At 37.8% G+C, this 24533-nt stretch overlaps 2 protein-coding genes across 3 annotated transcripts in view; one reads left to right on the top strand and one right to left on the bottom strand.

The window, feature by feature from the left end:
• Nucleotides 1–18516, bottom strand: part of LOC134802326 (gelsolin-like) — a 58066-nt gene extending 39550 nt beyond the window's left edge. Inside the window, exons 1-2 of one of the 2 annotated variants that reach the window (XM_063774928.1) lie at nucleotides 18394–18516; nucleotides 1793–1904 (exon numbers count right to left, since the gene is read on the bottom strand). In XM_063774928.1, coding sequence (XP_063630998.1) covers nucleotides 1793–1904; nucleotides 18394–18434 — 153 coding nt within the window. In that variant the 5' untranslated portion in view covers nucleotides 18435–18516. The other variant, XM_063774929.1, reaches the window with a different exon arrangement.
• Nucleotides 1–24533, top strand: part of LOC134802393 (uncharacterized) — a 329661-nt gene that overhangs the window by 140926 nt on the left and 164202 nt on the right. The window lies entirely within an intron of this gene.

Raw genomic sequence — 24533 nt, 5'->3', positions numbered from 1 at the left:
TGGACAGATAAAATCTAATATGTCTAAAGGTTTAAAAGCAAAACGAAGGCCGTTCATTGTTTTGGACTAATTATAGAATACATGTCTATTCTGACCGTTATTTACTTAATGTAGTATAAATAATAAATAAATATTAGGGGACATGTTACAAATATGGAGCATTCCATGAAATTGTCTACCGTTTGTCCCGTACAAACGAAAATTTTCTAAAGATTTGCAGGTATAAGAGTTTCTTTTTCTGTGACAAATGGTTAAAAATATGCACAGAAAAATAATCGGCTGCTTAAATGCCGGAAAAAAAAGTCACAAATGCGTTTGTACAGTCACCAGCAATAATATGTTACACAAGGAAGGCCGCAAAAATATCCGACACGGTCTTATTTGTAGTACAATAAGAGCGCGTCACATATTTTTGCGGCCTTCATTGTGTAACATATTATTGCTGGTGACTGTACGGGACAGCCCGTGGAATGCTCCATATGTGCCAGAAAAGTTCATAAAGGATGACTCACGCTATATAAGTAGTTCGTTTTTTTTAGCATTATAAATAAGGTAAACAATCTTGATGTGTCTTTTTTTAAAAACACGTTTTAAAAATAAGTCACGGCAAATATGTAAATTGTGATCATTTATATTCTTCTGCTTTCATAAGTAATAGTTACTGATTTTTAAAAAGCGTTTTTCAATTAAAAGACATGTCAAGAAAGTCAAGATCGCTTACTTTCTTTCTAATGCTAAAAATCGAACTATAGGCCGGGCCCAGGCGTCCGACATGTCATTTTCTTTGACGGCTGATCGATGATCACGTGGTGCATTCCATAAAAAACGAAGCGCCGGAAGCTCCGGCTTGGCCCCGGCCCGGTCTAGCGTGAGTCATCCTTTAGATAGTGATAGATAGGTGCTTTGGTAAATAGTAGTGTAGTTTGTCAACAAATACCTATGGTTTGCAGTGTTTGCACAGATATACTTAAACGACAAACGCATTTCAGTAACACAAAATTCCATCTAACGAAATTGTTCTATATTATTTAAACTTATCTTGGTGAGGGCATTTATTTGTGTTTATCCAGTGTTTATCACTCATCACTACACCAAAAACAAAGTCCCCTCCACGTCTGTTTGTGTGTTTGTTCACGATAAACTCTAACCCCCTTATTCACAAAACTTTACGGGCCTGATTTAGTTATATTATGTTCCCTTTCTTAGAAATACATCGATACAAAGATGTGCTGAAGCGTCACATGCGGAGATGTGACATTGAACCATCGAACTGGGAGACTTCGGCACAAGATCGGCCGAAGTGGAGGCATACACCATACAGTGAGCACAAAAGTGCAAGCCTTTGAAGAGCAGAGGCGAGTGGAACTCGACGCGAAGCGTGACGAGTTAAAGGCCCGACCACCTGCGGTCATAAACTATAATTTGTCGGTGGGGTGCTCACCTGCGGTGAGTGTGGACGTACATTCACCGCAAAAATAGGCTACGTCAGCCACCTGAGAGCTCACGATCGTCGCTCTCACTAGACTAGCCAGTGCATACTCAGCCGCCGAGGCCGAAACCGGCTAGGACAGGATGATGATGATGAGAAATACATAAGTCAAAATGACAGATAAAGCCAAAAGATTATTAGCTAATTGAGGCTTGTAGTGCGTTTATGAATAAGGGGGTAAAACTACTGAACGGATTTTCATGCGGTTTTCACTTATCAATAGAGTGATTCTTAAGGAAGGTTTAGGTGTATAATTTGTTAACCCGTGCGAAGCCGGGGCGGGCCGCTAGTAGTTCACATTGCCTTGTCAGTGAGACTAGTGATGCCGGTGACAGCAGGGGTGCGTGTTGCCGTGCGTGCGTACGCACAGCCCGCTAGTAGCAGCAATGCTGCAAGCGTGCGCAGTTGAGTCATGCTGGAAAGTTCACATTACCTTGTCAGTGAGACTAGTGATGCCGGTGACAGCAGGGGTGCGGGTTGCCGTGCGTGCGTACGCGCAGCCCGCTAGTAGCAGCAAGGCTGCAAGCGTCCGCAGTTGAGTCATGCTGGAAAAGGATAACTTTTATTAATGCACAGTAATAATCAGATGCAGAAGGCGGTGATCTTGGACACGGCGCGGATAGTCCGCCGGTTCCTCTCTCAGCTTGGGCCTTGCCCCGCTGCTGGCGGCACCCTAGGTTAGGTTTTTGAAGTGAAAACTTCTTTAGCGGCGCTGGGCACTTTTTGAGGTGGGGAAAAAATGATAAACTCGAGACAGCGTAAGGCGATCACGTGACCGTAACGTTTAGATGGCATTTAAATCAATAAAGAAAAACTCAATGACATTACATGTTCTAATCTTGTACGGGTTGAAATACGAGGATCTCACAGTTACATTCTAACTTTATATCACTCTAATATAATTCAATAAAGCTACATCTTGATGAAATCGCTAATAAAAGTGAACTCTAGTACTGGTGAATAAAACGCAAAATATCATGACCAAATATATTTAGATGCGAGGTCTGCAAGGTGACTTTACAATTTCTATTCGAATTTTAAACATGTGCATGTTTAGCGCTGCCAATCATGTGTCATCTCCAATCCTGTTTAACCTATATATTAACGAGTTGATTGAGGGTCTCAGCAGTAAACGTGTCGGCTGTCATATAGGAGACACATGTTTCAATAATATCAGTTATGCGGACGACATGGTCCTGTTGGGACCGTCAATCGACTCGTTGAAGCAACTTGTGAGGATGTGTGAGGGATACGCTCAACAGCACGGCCTTAAATACAATGCCACCAAAAGTGAGCTGCTCATCTTTAAGGCACGAAAATATAATACAAGCACTATGCCTCAGATCGAGCTGGGGGGTGTGTCCCTTAAAATAGTTGACAAGGTCAAATATCTAGGTCATATGCTCACTGTAGAACTAAAAGATGATACAGATATGGAAAGGGAAAGAAGAGCGATGGTTGTAAGAGGCAATATGATCGCCCGCAGGTTTGCACGGTGTAACGAACAGGTGAAACTGACACTCTTTAAAGCTTACTGTCAAACGTTTTACACGTGCAGCCTGTGGGTGAAATTTACGCAGAAGGCCTACAACACAATACGCATACAATATAATAACATCCTCAGGATGCTGTTGAGGCTGCCGAAGCACTGCAGTGCATCTGGCATGTTTGCCGAAGCAAGGGCGGACGACTTTTTTGCTATTAGGCGAAAAAGAATAGCCTCACTGCTGAAACGGGTGCGCGGCAGTGGCAACAGCATGCTGAGGTGTATGGCCGAACGTCTAGACTGCCCGCTAACAAAGTATTGGGTTGAGGTAGTGGTAGGGAGGGACAAGTAGTCCTAATAGTCGGGGTGGTTTTGATTTTAATTTTAGTTTTATTTTTTTGTTCTATATACTTTTATTTTCTCTGCATTGTTTTTATTTTCTTTGTGTACACTAACCTTTAGGCAATTAAGATGAATGTTACTAACACTCATATGGACTTTGATGGTCTGCAATAAACGATTTTTATTTTTTTTTTATTTATTAAACAATTAACGCTACAAATTTGAATTTCGAATTTTAAACAAGCTCACTGACCAGAAATTTCGGAAATAAAGTTTTTCAATAGAAAGGAGGATGGGTCAATTATACATAGTGCTGCAGACATTTTGGACTAGTCATTGAGTTTTCACTTCTGTCGGCACTCCCGGAGTGCAACCCGTTGTTTTTTATGATGTGTTTATGTGTATTTTTTATTGTTTTGTGAATGTTTTTATATTTTACATTATTCGTATTATACGAGTTAATCACCTAGCCTAAGAGTTGAAATAAATAAAGAGATTAAACTGAAATAAATGTCATATACTCATAATACTAAGAAAAAGTGACTAAGATCTCCAGTGCCCCCAGGCTGGAAACGAACCAGCGTCCTCTGCTATTGCGGCAGGTGCCTGTGCCATTCGGCCACCGGGCCACAGCGGCATAGGTCGAATTTTTCCAAGCATATGCACTTCTTACTGAAGGCTTATGGCGCCCCCTGGCCATCCCTAAGGTAGAACAGTATGGTTCGACCTTCTAACTGGATCATATCAGGTGATACCGAGCTAGCGAGAGAAATAGCGCTGCCAATCAATACTATTAGAAGTATTAGAACAAATAAAACATTTTCAGAAAATATGTTAATTTATATAGTAGTGTTTCTACGTGAAATAAAAACAATTTCAAGAAGAATAAAAAGTATTTACGTAACAATCTGATAACTCTGGTCTAAAAATACCATCTCACCCCCCTACTATCCCTCCTCACCCCATTCATAACCCAACTGCCCTCGTAATCCCTACTCACACCATTTTACGGTCCTACATTTGTATGTTGAAGCGGTCGTACACTATTGTCTAAAAGTCTACTTAAACACACCTTTTACAAGCGTCACCTTGAACCACTTGTGTTTACAAACACACACATAAACAGAGCAAATATCTATAAAAACTGTGCGAAGCGGAAACTCATTCATAAGGAAAAGTGTTGCAATCATAAGGTTTGTTAGTCACATAATGACGAGTATATTTATTAGTAAGCTAACCGCTTATTGGTCACTCTGCGATGTCATTTCTTCCTAGGTATTGTAAGGCAAGACTGGTACTGGACTGGTACGTCATTGAGATTTTAAAGTAGGTAGGTATACGTATTGATGGCATTCATAATATAATATGCCAGCAATTGAGGTGTCAAACACTAGGACATTTACCTTAATCCTTAATATAAACAGGATCAGGATTTGACATAAAATACATACATACATATTAGGGGACATCTTACACAGATCAACCTAGCCCCAAACTAAGCAAAGCTTGTACTATGGGTGCTAGAAGACGATATACATACTTATATAGATAAATACATACTTATATACATAGAAAACACCCATGACTCAGGAACAAATATTAGTGTTCATCACACAAATAAATGCCCTTACTGGGATTCGAACCCAGGACCATCGGCTTCGCAGGCAGGGTCACTATCCACTAGGCCAGACCGGTCGTCGATAAAAAAACTTTAAGTGCCAATTTCGGATTGGTCCAATCTCACCGCATTTTACGGTAGGGTAACTTGTTGATCAATGAAACACTAAAAGTTCAAGCCTTTCTGTCTCTGGTGTTTTTAAAGTTATGAGTGTGATATTTCGTATGAAGATAAAAAATTTCGTTGGCTATCATATGGCATTCTTGGTTTCTACTATCTGTAACAGTTCCTGTGTTATAAGCCTTTTTTTGAAAAATGAGTTTTGTTTCATTGTGTACTTGTGCATGTTTTCAATGAAACACTCTGATTTTTACAGTGAAACAAATGTAATAATTATAGTCTACCATGAGACATCGTTAATAAACATTGAAACGGTGTTATAAATAAGTGACATTAATACATATATGCTTCCACTCAATTAATGAGAAAGGAAAGGAGAAAATAGTGGTAGGCTGAAATTAGTTATTTAAAAGGTTTCCGACATATGGAATCATTATAAGATTGCTGAAATATCTAAAAGCGAAAGACTTGTTTCATTGTACACACACCTGAGTTTCATTGTGAATCGAAAATCTGGTCGGCAGGTACGGCAAGCTGTGAAAAAGGCGCCTTTTATGTCCACGGAGCATGATTGCCAACTAGGTAGACGCGGGAGGGTTTTGAGCATCTCCATGCTTGATTTCATACACTTTCTTGCAACATAGTGTTTATACACGACTGTTTCAATGTAAGACATGTGTCCTTAACCTTGCCATCAATGAAACATTCAACATATAAGCCATCCTATCTCAGCCATTCCTAAAGTTAAGTATCTTATATTTTGTCATATGATAGACAAATTATTACCAATTTTCATGGTATTTTAGTTTCACAAATTTAGCACATAGGTTTTAATTATTTAAAAAAATAATGGGTTTGTTTCATTGTGTGCTGGTACTGGTGTTCAGTGAACATCATGTTTCATTGTATACTACATAAAAATGTTTCATTGTGAGACTAGGGGGTGTTTTTTTAATCAATTAATAATAACTGCACCAAAGAGTGAAAGAAATTTAAAAATATTTAGCTCCAAATAAACTTTAATACACATAGAACATAACAAAAACTTAAAAAACGCCAAACTCGAGTCTATATCTTGGTAAAAAATTGCGAAACTTAAATGAAAAAATTTACTTTTGTTGCACGAATTCACAATAATGCTCGTAGCAGCGTGCTCCTTCTCCGAGGCGCGCTCGTGTTTTGGGGAGGTGCTGGGGGTCCCTGAGCCTGCCCTTGCTTGACAGACGGCACTAGCTGGTAACACCTAGTTTCCGAGATATCGCAAAGTTACACTGTGTCCGATTGTTTCAATGTAGAACAACTGACCCTATATGCTTAATATATCTACTGTTTCAATTGTTATTGGTGAGCAATAAAGAATATTTGTAATGTATTGTAGATTTTGTAAGTAGGTAAGTATAAGTATAGCTTCTAATATTATAGCGTCAGCTAGTATGATACATCTCGTTGTGTCTAAGAATCCGCGACCGGCATACAAACGAGTTATCCTTGATACCTATCTCATTCTCGCATGGAGGTTAAAAACTGCAAAATCTTGTAGTTGTTTGCAAACAATTAAACCCAGTTGTAGAAAGACGTAAAATATGTTAATAGTTATTTGTTTTACATGGGGGCAAAGTTGTTGTTTAACCGCTCGTGCTAATATTGATACCCGAGCAAGCGAAGGATTCCAAAATTGAACCAAGAGCGTAGCGAGTGGTTCGAAAATGGAATCTTGAGCGTTGCGAGGGTTTCAAAGCACGAGGGTTAAACAAAATTTGCCCCCGAGTGAAACACAAAATTTTTCACCACACTAACCCGAAGCAAATATTAAATGTAAAATATCATACAAAATCAAACCAAATCAAATCCAAATGAATGTTATTGAATATTTATCATCCAAAATCATCATTTAAAAGTCAATTCTACCAGCATAAGACAACAACTCAAAATTTGCATTTGATTGCTTTGGCCCACATGTGATTAAAATGCAACTTTGCTATCAGTTTTTGAAGTGCGAAATAAGCCTTTCCGAACTTGTGCACTGTTAAAAATTATGTAATTTTACATGCAAAAAAATTACATAATCCTTTAAAATTCCCGAATAATCTGGGAAATTTACGGAAAAATATGACATTTTACGTAATTCTCGTAAAAATTTACGAGAATTACGTAAAATGTCATATTTTTCCGTAAATTTCCCAGATTTTTCGGGAATTTTAAAGGATTATGTAATTTTTTTGCATGTAAAATTACATAATTTTTAACAGTGTGTGGTGAAAAATAATTTAAACGGGTCACTCAAGCACAACATTTTTGGTCTAATTTTATTTTCAAATAGGGATGGATTTTTCATGTAAGTTCGGTATTTATTACCTAAACACTTTATTGCGCAAAATAAGTATATAGCAAGTACATATACATACATAGGTGATATGTACAATCTAAAAGTTAGTAATATTAGGTGCCTATCAACTCTCATACATACATACATCACTGGCTCAGTGACCCAAAGAGGATCTTGGCCTCTGACACAAGAGAGCGCCACTCTGCCCTATTCTGCGCCACTTCACGCCAGTTGGGTATTCCGAGGGCGGACAGGTCTTTTTGGGCTTCGTCACTCCAGCGGTATCTGGGACGCCTCGACGGACGTTTTCCGCCCGGGTGCCCCACATTCGCTCTTCTCACAGCACGATCCTCCCCCATCCTCTCCATGTGACCGAGCCAGCGGAGTCGTGTGGCTTTGATCTCGCCAATTATATTGGGCATCGCAACACCCTCCTCTAGCTCCCTATTTTTCCTTCGCCTCCAAGTCCCATCTTCCTCTCTGATAGGCCCCAGAATCTTCCGCCAGATTTTCCTCTCCGCCACTAAGAGCTTGCTCTCTTCTTTCTGAGTCAGCGTCCAAGCTTCACACCCATACATCAAAATTGGTCTAATTACAGTCTTGTAGACTCGAATCTTGGTCGGTCTACTGATCAGCTTGGACACTAAGACTCGATGGAGCGCTGCCGAGCATCTTAGGGCGTTTTGGACTCTCAATAATTTCAAATTAATTAATGTTTCTAGATACACGTTCATTGTCAATTAAAAGTTATTTATCAGGAAAAACTAAATTAAAATAATTAATGAATCACATAATGTTAATTTCTAAGTAATGCATAATAATAGAATTTCGTAGCGAAGTGATTCAAGTAAATAATTCACAATTTGCATAGCGATGTGACCTTTGTCTTATTATCACAATAGGTTATTGGATTGTACAAATAATTAAATAAGCTTTGTTCGAAACTATTTTAGGAATTGGCTTTGTCGGTGACTTGTTACCAATATATCGTGGTAAAAAGAGTAGTTAAAAAAAAACAACGTATTGCACTCCGGGAGTGCCGGCAGAAGTGAAAACTCAATGACATTGTAACAGTTTTTCGATCAGGTCACGTGTCCGTCTTACGAATTTTCAATCTGTCGAATCTGTCGGTCACGTGACCTGTCGCGAGTTTAACATTTTTTCCCCACCACAAAAACTGCACAGCGCCGCTAAAGAAGTTCTCACTTCAAAAATCTCGTGTAAATAAAATTATAAAGGTGCACATACACGGCGTGCATATGTAATTGTTAGGTTGGTGTGTGTAGGTAAATATATGTTTCAAGCTCTCAACTGAACGAATCAAAACAAACGAGTTTGTGGTGTTGTGATTTGGATATGACACACAAGAAATTCAAAACTTATACTTCCGATTTTTCAGCCTTCCATAAACTGTTAAGGCCCCAGTACACAATGGGCCATCGCCGGCCACTCCAAGGGACGCATTTATGCGTTAGAGGGAGCAAGTGGTATTGCTATCTCATTCTACCGCATGGCTGCGTCCCTTGGAGTGGCCGGCGATGGCCCATTGTGTACTGGGGCCTTTACGTGAGACCTTAAAGCATTTAATAACCGGAGTCGCCTTTAAGAGCTTACTCCTCTGCCGAAATCCTTGCACAATTGTGCAAACTTTTGTTTGGACCATAGAATAAAGAAGTAACGAAGAAAAGTAACTCAGTACATTGCTACACGGCTCACGTAAATCGCGTTATCTTCGCCGGTACCTCGAATGTCTTCGCGTTATTTTTAGATGGCGTTGTTATCAATAAATAATAGTGACATCTAGTGAGGTAGCAATGAATTACACCGTCAAGTAACCATATCTAAGAATTGATTTAATATTTTGACATCTGCGCCACTTCAGTTTTGGTCGAGAGGTTTGAGTATTTGACTTGCAATTCTGAGTACTCGGGTTCGAGACCCAGCTCCGGTGGCACTTTTTTATTTTATTTTACATTTTATTTTACATTATCCGAAAAATTTTAATCAAACATTTTTTTTTAATGTATCATACAATTCATGAAGTAAACATTGTTACATCCATAAATGTCTCTGAAAAGACCCCTACATATTAAAAATTATAAAAAAATCAAAAACATCCTATAGGTATATGTAAAAAACATAATTAATAAAAATATCTTTGTATTTAACGCCATGTATTTATAATGTGAGAGCGTTTGTTCTACAGTGTAATGTATAGTGAGAGATACCATGGTATCTGCCACTATACATTACATTTTGTATCTCAATGAGATACAAAAGATATACCTACAATACTCAAAAGTATGTTTTCCCGAAATGAAAGCAATAATAATCTTATGTTAATTTGTGCTCATATATCATATTAAAACAAGGAGTCCTTGGACCTAGAATATACTTACCGATAGGTATGTAATATGTTTCTCTCAAATAGTTAATATTAGTTGTTCCTGATTTATAGATTTTTCTTAGTGATGCAACGAATAATACTTATTACAAATAGAATCTAGATATTTACCTATCATTGAGATATGTTGAGATACAAACTTAAAATTGCAGTTGTCCCCTGGACACCAACCTCATTTTCCTTCACTTTAGTTTCGAAAAAAACTCCCTTACTTTAGTTGGGTTTTGTATGAAATATTTGACACAACCAAACTTATGTTTTGAATGCGTTGACTTAAAATTTAAACTCCCCTCTTGGTGCTAACGTCAGAAACTAGAATACCTACTCGTAACGCTATGGCTTTTCATGTAAAACTTTATTTAGGCTTATTCTGTTTATTTCATATTTTTACAGCCTACGCCAACACACTTACAAGAAATTAAAATTTTAAATTACAAAGAATACTTTTTAAACTACAAACACAACCCCCTTGTCAGTAAATAAACGCATACATTTTTAAAATTTGCTGCCTTTTTCTATTGACAATGTTGGTGTACCAGAGTATAAATGTGGCTTTCCATCAGAGAAGGGTCCTTATGGTTCATGTACATTTGTACAATAAGGACCTTTTTATCAGAATTTCAGTTAAAATTTCAGATGGAAAGGACCTTATTGTACTTGAACCATAAGGACCCTTCTGTGATGGAAAGCCACATATTACAAATTATAGTTACAGCAAATAGGATCCTGTTGTCAACTATCATTGAACACAGAACACAGTTGTGGCAATTCAGCAAATATAATGAAGGTGGGTAGACAAAAATAAAGCATGGATTGAAATAAGGATAAAATTTATTAATGGGTATTAATAACTAATTAAAAATTTTTCATTGCATCGATCTGCATCCATTGAAGCAGGAATTGACAATTTCATGTTTCTCCTCTTAGTCCATATAAATTATATTTTGTCACTTCATTTTTTCAGATATAATACATTGTTGTTGTTGATTGTTCAACGGCAACCCGTAGGTGTGTAGGGCCTCCACAACATCCTTCCACGCTTTTCTGTCTCGAGCATCCATCTTGGCCTCGTTCCAGCTCAGTCAGATATAATACATTGACCAGTAGTAACTCTATCCATTGGTTAGCAGGCGTACGATGTTTAACGACATGTTTCCCCTTCTAAATTTAAAAAATATTTCCAATTGTTCGCTTTTCGGGTGATAGGAGCTAGAATGGGAGCACCTGAAATCAAAAAAATAATTTGTTGCATACAAAAATATTTTAAAGATACAATTCTGACCAGGGACCGATACCAGTATATTTTTCATACAAATTAACGGGTATTCAATTTCGGTATGACGGTTGTTTATGTATATTTTTGATTCCTGATTCTATTCACTATATTTTTGCATTTAATTTAGCTATCTTATCAATCACTATCCTTACCTAAATACTATTCTAAAATAAATAAAAAATACTGTGAATGCTATGTGATATTTTATTATTAGTTATACCGGATACCGGTAACGGTCCCTAATTTTTACAAAATTTTTTGGAAGGAAAGCAAGCATTCATCATAAAAATCATTATGTTTTCAAAATAAAGTCCGTAACTTGAGTGTTTAGAACTACATCTGTATTTTCTAATAATTGTTACTTTTCAAAAAATAATAAAACAACCTTATATTAAGACCTTTCTGTTGGTAAAACTAGATTATATTAACAACTTACATAGATTCAGTAAAATGTTACTGAGGATTATCTTACATGGTTTGAAATTAAGAACTGGAAAACTTATAGTTACAGAATAATTATACTCTTATTTTACTAATAACTGAGCAACCAATAGATTACATAACCAATAAATTCCGTTCACTAAAGTAAAACCAGCCATGAGTGATTTGCTTCATTATTTTCGACAGTAAATAATGTCAAAGCACCACTCAAGTTTACATAGGTACCTAATAGTTCAGTGAAATTAGCTAAAATTACGGCATAATTAATAGAAGACTTTTTTTAATTGGGATATGTACGTTGTCGACCGAGGTTATTTTTCATCAACCCTCCCCTCCCCTCCCCCCTCTGCGTCACCCCCCCACACCCCCGCAAAGGGTCCAAAACATAGTTTTTCTCAATTTTTAAGAAAACCGTTCAAGATACAGAAAAAGGATGTAGGAACGAAGTGATCCTTATTAAATTTTCTACTTATCTCTTATACACACTATATTGCTATCACTTATAGTTTTTGCGCAATACGTCACGGAAGATGCTATTTTTAGCATTTTCAGTGTTTTTTTTCTTCTAATGACTTTTCTCAAATAACACTTACGATATCTTTCACGCTTTTAGGGTTCCGTACCTCAAAAGGAAAAACCGGAACCCTTATAAGATCACTCGTGCGTCTGTCTGTCTGTCCGACCATTCCTCCCCCCCCCCCTTTATCTCTGAAACTACTGGGCCTAAAATTTTGAAAAAATACACAAAATAGTACTTTACCTATAGATAATAGGAAAACCTATTAGAAATGTGCAGTCAAGCGTGAGTCGGACTTATGTACGGAACCCTTGGAACGCGAGTTCGACTCGCACTTGACTGGTTTTTTTTATTTAAGTAAATAGTTAATATGTTATTTAAAATGGGTATTATTTATTGAAAGAGTTTGTGTATCTGGGAACCTTGTTCACTAGGGACGGTAAGCATTGATAAAGACATTGAAAGGAGAGTGAATGCTGGAAATCGTGTGAATGGGGCACTTAACGCTTTAATGAGCAGCCAGAAGGTGTCGCAAAAAGCACGGTTGGCTGTTCATAGAGGGGTGTTGGTGCCTACACTTATGTATGGTAGCGAAAGTTGGGTATGGCAGAAGAGGCATCAGAGCCAAGTGAATGCAGTGGAAATGAGAGCGCTGAGAAGTGTGTGTGGTGTGAGATTGCAAGATAGAATTAGGAACAGTGTGATAAGGGAAAAGTGTGGACTGAATGTTGATGTAGTGACTAAAATTGAGAAAGGTATTTTGAGATGATTTGGACATGTGGAAAGAATGAGTGAAAGAAGGCCAACAAAGAGAGTGTATAAGGGAGAAGTGGAAGTGGGAGTTGGAAGGGGTCGACCTCGGCGGATTTTCTCTGATCAGATCGGGGAAATCCTGAAGAAAGGCCAGGTCAACAGCACCCTAAACCGGCGAGCGTGTATGCGTGCGTGAATGTAATGAAAATGAAGGAAGCGAAAGAGGTATGACAGGATCGTAGCAAGTGGAAAACCGTGGTCTCTGCCTACTCCTCCGGGAAATAGGCGTGATTATATGAATGTATGTGTTATTTATTATTAAACTACTTCATTTGACGATCCTATGCCATTTTTAAAATACATCGCCTTCAAATATTTTCAATGTCAGCTAATATCGTTATTAACCACTTGTCTGTATATGAAACGGATCCTGACCGAAATTTATAGGTACAGCACAACCGAGGGTGAACCCACGATTTTTGATCACCACACACATCTTCTTCCTCGCGTTAGTTGTCGCTTTTCGGTGAAGGAAAACATCTTGAGGAAACATCCCAGTAATCCCAGTAAGGCCTAGTTTCCCCTCTGGGTTGGAAGGTCAGATGGCAGTCGCTTTCGTAAAAACTAGTGTCTACGTCAAATCATCAGATTAGTTGCCAGCGGACCCCAGGCTCCCATGAGCTGTGGCAAAATGCCGGGAACAACGCGAAGAAGATGATGAACTTTTCATGTGTGTGGTGGTCAAAAATCGTGAGTTCACCCTCGTTTGTGTTGTATAAAATTCGTTCAGCGGGCGCAGCACGGTTCCATTTTTATCGCCTATCACTATGCGCGTCCCTTTCGCACTTACATACTTGTTAGCGCGTAACAGGTGAGGCAACATAGAGGTACAATAATTTATTATTTTTTTATTTTATTATTTTAATCATTTTTAATAATTTATTGTTTTATTATTGTGTACGTAATTTTAATTATTTTAATTTAATATGGATCATCTGTTATCTGCAATAAAGAATTAAACAAACAAAATAATAGAGAGGAAACGGGGGAGGGGCCAAATGACCGAACGAGATACACTTATAGAACTTTCAGTAGGAGTAGCAAGAAAGCGGTAATATTGCTTGTCCTTGTCACAGTCTCACTTTTGTTTGTTCCCCACCATAAATTTAGTATGGGTTATGGTGGGCAACAAATAAAAAATTTCATTTCATTTCATTTCAATAACCCGACCGAAATACGTAGATTATTGTTTTTGGTATATTGTCAGGAATGTTAAAACGTGTTTTTAATATTGTCGCATTGCGTATATTTTGTCCCTCACGGAGGCACGCGCACACCACTTCTATAGGCTACCTTCTATGTAAGGCAAGCTATAAAAATGCGACTGTGCGATCTGTTTCACAGTCAAGTGGTTAATAGTAACGATGTTCGGTGAGCTTAAAAATGTTTGAAGACTATGTATGTTCAAAATGGCATAGCATCGTCAAATGAAGGAGTTTAATAATAAATAATACACCATTTTAAAGAACATATTAACTATTTATTTAAATTAAACAAAATTTGGCGATATCGTAAGTATATTTTGAGAAAAGTTATCTTACAAAAGAAAAAAACGAAAATTCTAAAAAAATTGCATACATGGTGACAGATTTCACAAAAACTATAAGTGATAGCACTATAGTGTGTATAAGAGATAAATAGCAAATTAACTAAGGATCACTTCGTTCCTACACACTTTTTCTATATCTTGAACGGTTTTCTTAAAAATTTAGAAAAACCGCGTTTCGGGCCCTTTGCGGGGGTGTGGGGGGGTGACGCAGAGGGGGGAGGGTTAGGGAGGGTTGATGAAAAATAACTTCGGTCCATAACGTACATATCCCAAATGAAAAAAGTCTTCTATTAATTATGCCAAGTTTTCCATATATTTTTTTCCAGAAGCAACGTACTATAACCTTGTTCGCGGTCGTTAGTTCGGGATTGACAAGAGGTTAAAATAAAAAAGTTATATGTATAGAGCGTTGAATATGTTAAAATGTTTCAGTAGTTTACATTAAATAACCTTTAATAAACTTACCTGATGCATATTATTAATCCATTGCAGGCAATATTCATCACTGATTGGCAAACACCCTCTCCTCAGGTTTGTTTGACCTGCTTTAGTTTAATTCTGATGGTACTTCAGGAATCCACAGGAATTCAGTACCTATTGTGAACTACATTTCGAATAATATCAAATACCGAACCGAACTAAATTTAACACATGAAATTAAAAAAAAATCATAATGATGTTATAAACATAAACAGACGCTACGCGGTAGGCGGCCGTCGACGACATGGTCCCGAGGGCCTATCGCGACCCATTACGACATGTTGCCTCCCTGTCACACTTAAGTACGAATTTATAGCGACAGAGAGGCAACACGTCGAACGTGGTTCGCGGTAGGCCCTCTGACAGTTTATTTTTAGTGTTGCCATTGATTTTTTTAGTCTCCCTAAATATATCTGTCATGTCATTATTGTTTCTGCTTTTAATTGCACATGTTAATGGATCAAATAAAAAAATTATGTCCAAAAAGACTTTTTAAATATAAATCTACTATAATGTTTGAATTTTAAAATACATGCGTAAAATTTCCAGTCGTTTTTTAAGAAGCAGCATTATAACAACACCCCGAAGTAGGGTACTGTTTTAATAGAATTACAACCCGTACTTGGTACAGTTTCTATTTACGCAGTTGGTTCCCGAGTGAACATAATTTGTAATTTAAATACATGCGTCCATTCTAGCAACAGCCTAAAAACTAAGTATATTTTTTGTAGAACATTTTATTAGAAATACAATAATACGTTGTTGTTATTTATATTAGCTAAGGTATACTTAATTTATTTTACCGTGGTCATAATAAGAATTTGAAACGGAACGTTATGCGAACACAATCTTGATAATAAATTTGTGTGTATCTGAAATTCTGAACCACGCGGCGTTGCCAAATCGCAATGACCGCCAAACCACTGACTAGACAACGTCGCATCCTGTCGTTGCATTGTGTACCTACTCATTATTCGAGTTAGTGTAGTGTCAGGTTGCCATTTCAATGAACCAAAAAATAAATAAAAATATTCCTTTAGTCTAGTTCATGTTCTAGTCTAGTTTTGTATAATTAATGAGTAGAGCTAAATAATTTGTTCAAAATACTGTAATGGTTGATTTATATAGCTAAAATTCTTCAATTATGCAGAGTCTATGCGAAAACCCTACGACTCATCTCCTTCCACACAGGCTCTAGTACCTAATGAAATGTTCAAATAGACTTTCCAGAATTGAAATTTGTAATGTAGGCAACATAAGCTGAGAAATTTAAACAATCCCATCCACATAAAATTAATTGTCGCCGTTGTGATTTTCAACCGTAGATGAACGGTGTCAAGTCATTTATTGTATGTTGTATGTGTTTTGGAAACTGTAAAAAAGAAGTTTGAAGTATAAAAATGTAGTTTTTTAGCAATATTTATTTTTAATCGGAATCCGTGCCTGTATATAAATTTTAGGTTTCTCTTTTTTTTCGTCAATATGGCAACTTTGTTTAGCATACACTGGCACGCACTGGTGTGCACCTTGCACACGCGCCACCTACCGGAATACGACGTTCGTTATTTAGTCATTTAACTTACAAAAAAAGGTTCCATCAATTCAAGCTGATTCAAGTAGCCGACTGGTAAAAATTGCCTTAAATGATTTTCCAATTTTAGGTGTTATAAAGTGATAATTTTGTACGATTAAGTTTCATATTTATAAATATTACGAATTGGGTTATTTAAGTGAAACAATGTGGCGAATTCATCAATATTATTTTTCATGAGTGTATAGTAATGCCATCTATGCTTTGATTAGTCAAACATGTGAGTGTGACTATGGAGTTCCTTCTCTTTCTTTACTTATTACTTTATGGTTTGGACTGACGTTTATCTGACATGGCAATTTGTACGTTACGTACAAATCATGTAAAATAGCCATACTTTTGACGTGCCCCTCCCCCGCAAAAATTGGCAGACTGTTTTGTACAGAAAATGTCAGCCAAGGCGTCTCCAGTTACTAAATACTCAAAGCGTGAGACATTTGACAAAATCTGCTGCCATCGTCTGTACAGTGAGCATCAAAAGTAACGTATCAGACAATGCGTTAAAAGTATCTACCACATTCTGATATCTTAATAAAAAGATCTGGTCACAAATTAATCCGGCAGCTTTCTAAAAAAAATATCGAGGTCACCGGGGACCGTAGGGCTGGCTCGTTCCTCGCGCAACGGATCGGCATAGCCATCCAAAGGGGGTACGAAGCCAGCCTTATGGGAACCCTTCCACAGGGATCGGACCTGGGTGATCTAGCCTAATATATACATATTGGGCTAGGTCACCCATGTTATGTTTTATTTATTTTTTAGGTATTAGTTTTAGTTTTGTAGGTAGTTTTAATTTTAGGTTACCTTTTATTGTAAGTTTGATATTAATTATGTTTATGATTTTAAATAAAAAATAAAATAAAAAGATATATGCCTCTAGACATATATAGAACAAATAACGTTGGAGATTCGTTGGACCTTTCTACGCAAATTGTTGAGATGTATTACTAATTGGAATAGTATTCGAGGGTAGCAGATACAACTGATGCTGACTACGTCTTCTACATAATAAAACAAATGGCATAGCCACAAAAATACCTCAATTATGTTAAGTTCAATACATACTTTATAGACTGTCGATCGGACTGATGTTAAGGACATTTTCATTAAAATTGTACTATTAACGGGTAGTTAGTAACTGGCTGATTGAACGGCATTCAATGTCAAACTCATACGCTTCGTCGCAAAATTGAAACTGACAGACGCACTTGATTCAAATATTAACGGAAACTATTCTTAACTAATAAAAAATAGTAATTCTTTTTTTAACCTGCCATACGGTATCTAGTTAATATAACATTCAACAGTAATATTACAAAATTTAGTTAAATAAACAAGACAGCACAGGTACACCATGACTGTTATGCCAATTTTGAAGAAATACGTAGGTAAATATTTAGTAAAAAGGTACTTTGAAAAGTACGCAAGGTCTTAAAAATCGAAATGTACCTACCTAATATAAAAAGTACTTGTATGTAAGAACTTGGAAGAAATGAACTTTATTTCTAAAATAAAAACAGCACAGGTAATCGCCACTCTAAGGTCAATACCCTATGTGCTTTAAAAAGTACGCTAGGCCTCAAAAACTAAAAAGTCGTTAAAAACAGCACAGGTAATCGCCACTCTAAGGTCAATACCCTATGTGCTTTAAAAAGTACGCTAAGTCTCAAAAATCGAAATAGTAAACAGTACTTACATAGTACGTTGATAAAACTGGGCTTGAAACAGTACAGTATAAAAGTAGTACCACCGCTAACACTATTATCTGTCCTTCGGTGAACCTTATGCTTTTTGTAATAAGGTCCACCTACAGTTAAGAGTGTTGCTGTATGTATAAACAAAATTTATGTGTCTAAAATAAACAACAATTTTAAGATGCGTATGTCCTTTTAAAAGCACATAAAGTAGGACTCGAGAATCGAAAAAGTAAAAAGTACTTACATTGAAAGTACGTTGGAAGAACTGGGTTCGAATCCGCGCATGCGCTGTGGAGGTGCGCGCGCGACTGATCTTATATAAGTGGCAGTTGACTTCTTGAACCGGTGTCCGTCGCACAGTGACCGATTATAGCAGTATGGCAATCTCACCTGGGGGGCCTAGCCAGGATAAAAATCGTTGTTAGAAAACGCCAGTCAAATTTAAATAATGGTTGGAAGTAGCCACGTAACTTTTCATACTTGGTAGTTTTCGTGGTTTGCTTTTCGTTTGGCTTTTGTCGATGGGCGATTGTCATCTTAAAGGATGACTCACGTTAGACCGGGCCGTGTCCGGGCCGGAGGTTCCGGGGCTTACTTTTCTATGACATGACAGGTGATTACGTGATGCTTTTCATAGAAAACGATGCGCCGGAAGCTCCGGCCCGGACACGGCCCGGTCTAACGTGAGTCATCCTTAATCCTTTCCGAAAAGCCTAATTCTTCCAAAAATTTCGTATTAACTAGCTGAATAATAACTTTAGATAGCAAAGCAAGATTAGCAAATTTCAATCTACCCTAAATATTTGATAACATAGTACAGGGTGATTCATGAGACGTGAGCAGGACTAATCCTGCACACTCAGTAACTGATAATTGATCGATCACCGTCGTATTTAGGTGAAACAACCACACTTTTTCCTACTTTTTAACTTTTTGGTGAGGGCAAATTTAATTCTCTACAATCATGGTCATCCTACAATACCTAATCAATAAACATAAAACCTCTTTAACCGTAATGACAGCATTTTGATTAAGAAGAAACAAACTGTCAAACTTGAGTGAGATATAGACGTGTGCACCGCGCCGGCGCGCCGCCGCCGCCGGGCTTTTTTGCCACGCCGCCGCCGCCGATAAATGATCGGCGTGAAATCGGCGTGTCCTTGAGTGTCGTTAATTACCTATTCCAACTTGGTTTTTGGATTACAATCTGGATTTTTTTCATTATATTGTAACAGTTGTCAAATTTATACCAATTATTTATAGAATGAAACAGAATTAAAGTTACTTTAAACAGTTTAAACTGAGTAATCGTCATTATTCAGCGTCGAGAAAGATGAGGGAACGATATATGAAGTAAGTTTTCCTATTAATTGTGAATTCACTTTCAACTCTTAATTTGAATTTTTGAATGAAAAACATTGAAATGGCGGCTCTTTTGATGAAAACTGAAGATGAAAATTCTAGAGAGGTCTTAACATCAACCATTTCAAGACCAAAGTAATGGTAGTAAACAGAGCAAACATGCTCCCAGTTACCGACGCACTCGGCGATTACAGAAAAGCTAGCTAGTATATGTTGGGATGATAACCAGTGCCGGTGGTTGCACCGCCGAGATACGCCGCAGAGCTGGCATGGCTAAGAGTACTATGGCTAACTTGGACAAGATCTGGAAGAACAGAGGTATTCGACGTGCAACTATATAAAGTGCGCTTGGTACGAGCTCTCGTCTTTTCAATATTCCAGTATGGTGCCGCAAAGTGGAGTGGAGCCTCAAAAAGTGTGCCGTGCAAAGGTACTTTTGAGATGTGATGTTGACGAAGACTGCTGCTTCTACCTATGGCCCGGGAAGTAGTGTCATAAGGTGCAAATTTTGGTATCGGATGAATTCACTTAGCACAGATGTAATATACGTAAAGCTAAGCTAATTGAGCCCGGTAGACATCCGCCACCCCCTGGCAGGTAGGCAGAGGAGGCAGTCAAAGTAATTTGTAATGGATTCAAGCTTTCAACTCCTTTTTAACGCCGTTAGAGGATGAATTTTTAAAAACGCTGAAATCAGTTTTCTTGTATTCTAATAATATGCGCATATAAAAAGTTTCAAGCCCCACACTCGAAAAAAATTTCGATATCCATACAAATTATCAACCCCTATTTCGCCACCTTTGGGGATGAATTTTCAAAAACGCTGAAATTAGTTTTCTTGAATTTCAATAATATATCTTTTAACGAAGTTTGAAATTCCTAGCTTAAAATAAAGCATGAACCCCATACAAACTTTCATCCCCTTTTTAACCCCCTTAGGGGTAGAATTTTTCAAAATCGCTTCTTATCTCTTGTACACATTATAAATGTAACTTGGTGTGCAAATTTGAACTCTCTAGCATTTGTAGTTTCGGCTGATAATAGTAATAGTTAAATAATAAAATAGCAAACCAATTTTGATTTGTTCGTCAATATTTTTTTTTTCTATTAAACTGTACATTAAATGTCTCAAAAATGAATTCTTCATGCCCGATATATATGGAAATGATATCAAACTCGAGGCGGTAGGGTACATAGAAGCCGATATGCGGCGTGTAACTTTGGATGCCCCCCCGGCCTACCCACCAGGGGGTGGCGGATGGCTACCGGGCTGGATTGGCTTAGCTTTACCTATACTACATCTGTGCCAAGTGAATTCATCCGATACCAAAAACGTCTCATACATTGGGTGACACTACTTCCCTCACTACTAGGACAGCTAGAAGAACAAACCCCATAATTCTTAGAGAGAATATTGCCACTCGGCTCTCCATGGGCGAGCCCTTAGATTCTTCGGACATAATTATTATGCGGTTTCCAACGCATGAATGGATGAATGGATGAATGAATGAATGAATGGCGAATGGCAAACATGCTCGGAGTGGAGCATGTGTGAGATGGTCAAACGTTGTGAAGAAGTGTATAGATGTGCAGTCCACACGGCTTATGACCGCACGAAATGGAGACAAATTACATGTCGTGATCCTCAGCAATGCTCAAACGCAAAAAAGCAATGAAAAAACGAGAAAGAAGAAGATACATCTCATGCAATGAGCCTGGTGCTTGTACGACAGGAAAACCATTAAAGGGAAGACATAATAGCAGTCCGTCGTATGTCTAGCAAATTTCAAGGATATCTGATATATTATTTTGTTAAAGTACGTCATTTTAATACGATAACTTATGGAAAGCATAAAAAAACGGAGAGTTACAGATCGGATCGTAGGTCATTGGGACCAGCTGACCGCTTACAGCAAGCCAGTTACTAGGGAAATCAAGTTATTATACCTATCCTATATTAATTTACAAACTCTATTTTACTCACAGCGTATTCATAACTATACGTAGATTACGTAATTCACTTACCAGCAACCTGAATTGATCAAATTTTCAAGAAAAACAACAATTTAATGATTTTTCTTAAGGAACCTAAAAGTCAAGGTCACGCCGATTTCACGCCGAAAACACTCCGCCGCCGCCGATTTTTTGGCAAACGCCGCCGCCGATCATTTATAATCGGCGCACACGTCTAGTGAGATACGAGTTTTCAAAAGTAACCAGACCGTGATGACAGTGATGATATTTCTAATTTTAGGGTGACCATGCATGTCGTAAATAAATTAATAACTTTTTTTTTCAACACGACTAGAAAATTAACGTTAAACTCACTAATACTAATTCGAAACAGTTGCTTATAATTTACGAAATGCGCAGTGTTAGTCCTGCTCACGTCTCCTGAATCACCCTGTATACACATACCCATACTGAGGAAACTCCGGAAAATATTTTTTCCGTTGGGTATATAAAATACATTTATATAAAATTTGGAGTATTTTTGATGTTTCACTGATACCTGACAAATTTGTTACGCTTTGAGCAGTAAAGTTCGTTTTTAGGGTTCCATACCCAAAGGGTAAAAACGGGACCCTATTACTAGGACTCCGCTGTCCCTCTGTCCGTCTGTCTGTCCGTCCGTCTGTCCGTCGGTCACCAGGCTGTATCTCATGAACCGTGATAGCTAGACAGTTGAAATTTTCACATACGTATTTCTGTTGCCGATATGACAACAAATACTAAAAACAAAATAAAATAAATATTTAAGTTGCGTAATGGTACGGAACTCTACATGCGCGAGTTCGAATCGCACTTGGCCGGTTTTTTTTTGTTTTAGTTTAGACGTGTTTAATGAAAAATACCTACTGCAATTGGTTTCAACAAAATTAACAAATTGAAACTAAAATACTCCATTACCATAGTAATTGTTCCTACTGTGAATCACCTTAGGGCCCCTTGCACCATTCCACTAACCCGGGGTTAACCGGTTAAACCTGGAGTTACCATGGTTACCAGTACAATTTGACACTGGTTTAACCGGTTAATCCCGGGTTAGAGCGGTTTCGCACAACGTCCGATCCGAATCCGATCCGAACCCGTTAAAATATGGTCCGTAGTAGCCGTAGAACTATTTCTATGGTAAGTTACGCACTAGAATTCTAGAATCTTCTTCTTCGACCTAGCGTTTTCCCGGCCTAGCGCAAGGGTCCGCAGACTAGAATTCTAGAATGACGGAAAGAAATCGGATGACAGAGATCGGATCTAGTGCGTAACTTATCATAGAAATAGTTCTACGGCTACTACGGACCATATTTTCACGGGTTCGGATCGGATTCGGATCGGACGTAGTGCGAAACCGCTGTTAGTGGGATGGTCCCCCCATCCCACTAACCCGGCCCCATGTAGCCCCGTGTGGCGTCGTGCTATTCACGATGGTCAATCCAAGCACGTCGATGCCTGGTTTTCCTTATTAAAAGAAAAACGCATGAGGCGCCACGAGCAGGCCTCCAACCCCCGCCCACCTGGGGGAGCATACACCTGCTGCGTGTGTGGCCGAGGGATCCTCTCTCGTATAGGGCTTTACAGCCACGAACGCGTCGTAACCTGGATGCTGCTTAAAACATCTGACACAGATGCTAAAGGCCTATTAGTGGGATGGTGCGTGTGGCGCTTAGTGTGCGTTTGCGTACTGTTATATAAAAGTTTACTGTGTCAATCAGTAACAGTATGGCGTAAGTGTTTAGCGGTCATGTTATCAACTTGAACCCGCTGAAGTTCTGATTACTACGAAACCGATATCATTATTGTTGAACAACAGTTTTAATTTATTTATATTCGCTTAATTAATCACAACAAATGTAGGAAAAACAAATAATTTGCGAGTACTTAATAAGTGACTGTGGGCATTGGAGGGTCTGCCATCTTGCGGCAAAAATCGGGAACTTAAACTTTCTCTTTAAATCCAATTAAGGCGTAATTAGAGTAACAGAGGAAGATGCTCGCAATTTGCGAACTGCGGTCACAGAATAATGAATAGTACTACCGTACAGAAAGGAATCTTCCTACAAAAACGAAGTTTGACAGCGGTTCAGGGTCGAATCATGCTGTCCGTTTCTAATATATGGCACTATCCCTTTCGGCTATTTAGGGTTGTCAAAAATCAAGTGATTATCTTATCTGTGGTCGTGCACGCAAAAGGAAGTCAAGTGGTGCCAACCCTAATAATTGCTCGGAGCAATGCTGAGCCGAGCGGAGCCGAGTTTGCCCGAAGTCAGGAGTTTCGCACCCCTGCTGCGGTGTTCGCGTTAGGCCCTCACAAATGCTGCACTCTGTGATTTATGGTATTGCCAAAAGATGGGGGTAGTATGTAGTAGTAAACACTTTATTGCACAAAACAAGTACATAACATAGATAGAATACAGTAAATGTGTACAAAGGCGAACTTATCCCGTTAAGGGATCTCTTCCAGCTAACCTTTAAGTAACTGAGAGATACATATGAAATGGTAGTCAAACTAAGATAAAATGTACATGACGGCGAGCCTTAAAAGAAGTAGAGTAAAGAGGGTATGTCAAATTGAATGCAAGATTTATGCGAAATTATGATTTTCTAGAATTTGGTGAAGTATTTAATTTACTTCAGATATATTTTCTGGTGGTCTTTGGCTACGACCTAAGTAGTTCAGATATATGTGTAATGTATGGAAATAAAAATAAAACTACTTTAGGTACCTCTCGTTACATTACTCTAAATCGCTTACTAAAACTATAAGGGCTCCGTAGTCAAAAGGAAATATAAAAACATAATTAAGTACCTAATACTTTTTTTTTTCGTATTTTGAATATTTAATAGAGATAAATATTCATTTACATATTTAAGAATGTAATTACTATTATAAAAAAAAAAACATTAAAACTAACTATTATGAATTAAAAATCTAAAAACTAAACTAAAATTAAAATAATTTATAAATATTTAAGTATTAGGGGCTATTCATAAATTACGTCATTTCAAATTAGGGGGGGGGGG

The sequence above is a fragment of the Cydia splendana genome, chromosome 24 (genome assembly GCF_910591565.1).
Source record: "Cydia splendana chromosome 24, ilCydSple1.2, whole genome shotgun sequence".
NCBI classification, from domain to species: domain Eukaryota; kingdom Metazoa; phylum Arthropoda; class Insecta; order Lepidoptera; family Tortricidae; genus Cydia; species Cydia splendana.
Note: the sequence above shows the minus strand (reverse complement) of the source record. Positions and strands in the feature narration are given on the sequence as shown.